Raw genomic sequence first — 3,605 nt, 5'->3', positions numbered from 1 at the left:
ACACTCCTGTCTGCCCGCTTTTTAAAAAAATTTCCTGACGTTTTAACCCCGAAAATCATGACGTTGCAGTGCAGAATGCAGCTAGATCTTTACATATCGCTCTTAGTTATATATGCTGGAATAGCAACACCGTTGAACATTAACTCTGCACCACTGCTCGTCTAAATCTAATAAATGGATCTTGTTGTTCCATGCGCAGTGCAAGTGAATGGCGACAAGCAGCTACACCACAGCCACAGTACACAAAGTGAATGGCAGTAGCACCCCAGCAGCTCCAACAGATTCATAATTGCTACCCAAGCATCAACACTAGCTATGTAACTGATTGTTCCTAGCCTGATAAAGCATTTCATTGTTGATTAAAATGGTAAATGTATAGGAGACATATGCCCAATAGTTTTTGTGTTACGCTCAAGATATTTAGAAGGCTTGTAATACGAACCAAGATCAAAACATTTCAATCTACAAGAACCCTGCGTAGAACCATCATCACACCAAAAACAATAACATGATTTTGAACTGCTGACAGCCAAGTTCTTTTAGAACTTCGGTGCATCAAATTAAAGGAGATGAATCAGAACTTGGTGGTGCTGTTTGAACTGGTCGTCTTCTTCAGCCTTCATTACCGAGGTAGAGCAAAATCTATTGTATTGTTTGCAAACAAGAGAAGAAAGCTCAATCAGAAAATGTGCAACATGAGGGGCCTTGGTCATAACCAGAAACTGGCAAAGGATACTTTAGTTTCAAATATCTGAAAATATAAGCACATTTGTAGGGATGAAGCACAAAAGGCAGTCATTGTTTGTTAAATGCCTCAACTTAAGAATACAGCCGGGCAGAACGTAATAAGCACATTGATAAGGTGGGCAGAAATACAGGAATTTAGATTCTACTAGACCTCATAAAAAACTCAACAGCAAATGACAATATCTGATCTAGTATACCCCTCCTTTGAAAATATTAAGGATAACACCAAATTCTCATGTGCATTAGTTCTTCAAAAATGCAGTTTATGTCACATTTATTTGACAATAGATTTGGTACCAATACCACAGTTAAGCACATCCCACGTATAAGAAATCAATGACATTGTGGTCAGATTGCAACAAAGATAACCAATACAGAATCACCAAAAATTTTTAGAATCTGAAACGCTCTGTTACTCCATCGAATGATGGAATCAGATTTAAACGCTGTCAGCTAATCTTTACAGAATAACACAAAGATATTGAAACATTAAATCATGATGCAGTAGCGCATGTGCCATTCTCTTTAGCAATTTGTCCCTAGCCATGGTCAGATGCGCTTGGTCAAACCTATCAGGTTGATAGCAAAACAGTAATTAGAATGATGTTGGTTTTTTGACAATTCAAGATAACAACTACTTGGTACATGATTGAAACAATATTGTTTTTCTACAGGAGTCCCTACATCAATTGTCCAACCTAAATAGTCTATATCAATGCAGGAATACACTAACCTAAAGTACAGTTGAATGGTGCAGCCTTAAGATTTTTCGAATGTGCACAGAATTTTAGGCAAAAAACATCTTACAAAGAGAAAAAGAATTAATACAGTAAGATAATTGATCTACGCATCACCATATATATATCATTCTTCAATTCCCTACTAGCAGATATACACAAGTTGCCGTTGTTTCTTTGAGTAAACTAGGTGTACAATCACACATAGATGAGCACAGGTTCTTCTAAACTTTAATTTATTACTAGCCAACAAGCAACATGATGATCTCCAAGGCTAACAAAGTAAATTAGATGGATTCACTAAATCCAGTGATTTCGTATACAACCCTCCGAGACCAGACTAATGTAATGCCTAGACTTTTACATCCCTAGATACATGGAATAAATTAAATCTACAAAATCCGTTCAGAAATGCAATACCCCATCTCATGAACATGTCAGTCAACAGATGCAACACATTTCAATGCTCACGCGAACAAAGTAGGACTACTTCAGAATTGGGAATCACAGAACCATCAACAGAAATATCACGAGAGAAAAGAGAGGAGGATGCTAAAAGTTCAGTTGTTCACCTTGGGAGAGGCAGCTCCAGCACGCGGAGTCGGCGGCGATGCAGGACCGCAGCCGCGCGGCGGCCACCGCGCTGTGCAGCGGCAAGAGCGACTCCAGACTCGCCAGCGCCGCCGCTACGAGGGGCCTGAGACAGGTAGGATGAACAAAAGCACACACATATTTTCAGGCTTCCAGAGTCACTTGGAGCGAAGACCCAGCTAAATGGCGAGAACAGACAGGGGATTCAGGGGGGCGTTGTGCGCGACCTGCGGATGCGTGGCGGTGCGACAGGAGTGTTCGCCGCCAGGAACGGCCTCGCCATCGGGGATCTCGACCGGAGCGCCGCTGACCTCGCGGCGGCGGCGGAGCGGCACAAGGACGCCATGGTTTCTTGCGATGGAGGACGGTGACGGCCGAAAGGGGTTGAGGCTCTGCTTAGTTGGGAGGAAGTCTGGGCTGAGCCCAATTGGTCAGCGGCCCATATAACGCTTTGGTCCAACTCTATAATAGGATCAAACCCGTGATGGCCCAAAATCCAGGAAGAGTTTTTTTTTTCTGCTTTGCTTTGCTTTCACAACTTTCAACATTGTGTACTCCTCCGTCCCTAAATAATTGTCGTTTTTATTTTCCGTGCCGTAAGTTTGACTAGATTTATGAAAAATACGTGCAACATTTGTATCTCCAAATAAATTTATTATGAAAATAGATTCAACGATCTACTAATGATATTAATTATGTACTATAAATATTAATATTTTTCAATATAAAATTAGTTAAAGTTATTTCTCGAGAAGCGAGAATAATAGTTATTTAGGGACGGAGGGAGTAACTTCCTTCCGTGAGGTTCGAAAGTTTCACTTTAGATATAGTAATAACAAGCTAAATAAATAGTAGTACTAGTTGGAAAATTGCAAAGACAATCCTATAAGCTAGGGGCCTATGGAGATTTCCAAAGATAACCAATACATCTACTTTGCTGAGTTTTTGAATTCCCATCCCACCTAAACTATAGTAATCGTGTGATATGGCTCTCGTCTAGCCTCCCGCCATGACTCCAGATTCTCTATCATGGTCCCCGCAAAAAAAAAAGAAAGAAAGATTCTCTATCATGCATGGATGTGGTACCCTTTAATCTATAACTCTTATGCTCTTATAAAGCAAAACCCCCCATAGAACAAAAAGAAGCTACTCTCCAAGTATTGATCAATGGATTGCCAATTTAATTTATCAGGGTTAGCTGGGTGCCTTTTGTTGTTGGTGCTGCTGTTTTTCCTTAGTTTTTTTGTTCCTTAATCCTTTTCCTCTTCCCTCCCCTGCTTGTTGTATTGCTGTTCTGTTTCTTTTACTTTAATAATAATGCACTGTAGGGGTGGAAACCCCTCCATTTTTCCTAAAAAAAAGTATTTTTCTGCAATTTTGTGAAGCCATGTCACACTAAGGGCCCCACTAAACCACTAAGATTATCCGTTGGGTCTCAGCACCATCCATGCATGGATATGTCCATGTCTTTGCATCTTGTGCCCTTTGGTTTTGGTTTAGTAATAACTAATAACCGATGAGCTATAATGC

The 3,605-nt window shown here is 40.4% G+C and overlaps 1 protein-coding gene across 2 annotated transcripts; it reads right to left on the bottom strand.

Annotated features, from left to right (window-relative positions):
• Positions 1–340: 340 nt before the first annotated feature.
• Positions 341–2,459, bottom strand: LOC136502302 (protein NONRESPONDING TO OXYLIPINS 2, mitochondrial-like). Of its 2 annotated transcripts, none has more exons than XM_066497752.1 (3): positions 2,303–2,459; positions 2,057–2,181; positions 341–642 (listed from the first exon to the last, which is right to left on the bottom strand). In XM_066497752.1, the coding sequence occupies exons 1-3, from the start codon at positions 2,419–2,421 to the stop codon at positions 623–625; spliced, it is 264 nt and encodes an 87-aa protein (XP_066353849.1). In that variant the 5' UTR covers positions 2,422–2,459; the 3' UTR covers positions 341–622. The 2 variants fall into 2 exon arrangements, with proteins under 2 accessions (XP_066353849.1, XP_066353850.1); XM_066497753.1 differs by lacking the exon at positions 341–642 and adding an exon at positions 1,074–1,316.
• Positions 2,460–3,605: the final 1,146 nt, after the last annotated feature.

This window comes from Miscanthus floridulus, chromosome 13 (genome assembly GCF_019320115.1).
Source record: "Miscanthus floridulus cultivar M001 chromosome 13, ASM1932011v1, whole genome shotgun sequence".
NCBI classification, from domain to species: domain Eukaryota; kingdom Viridiplantae; phylum Streptophyta; class Magnoliopsida; order Poales; family Poaceae; genus Miscanthus; species Miscanthus floridulus.
Note: the sequence above shows the minus strand (reverse complement) of the source record. Positions and strands in the feature narration are given on the sequence as shown.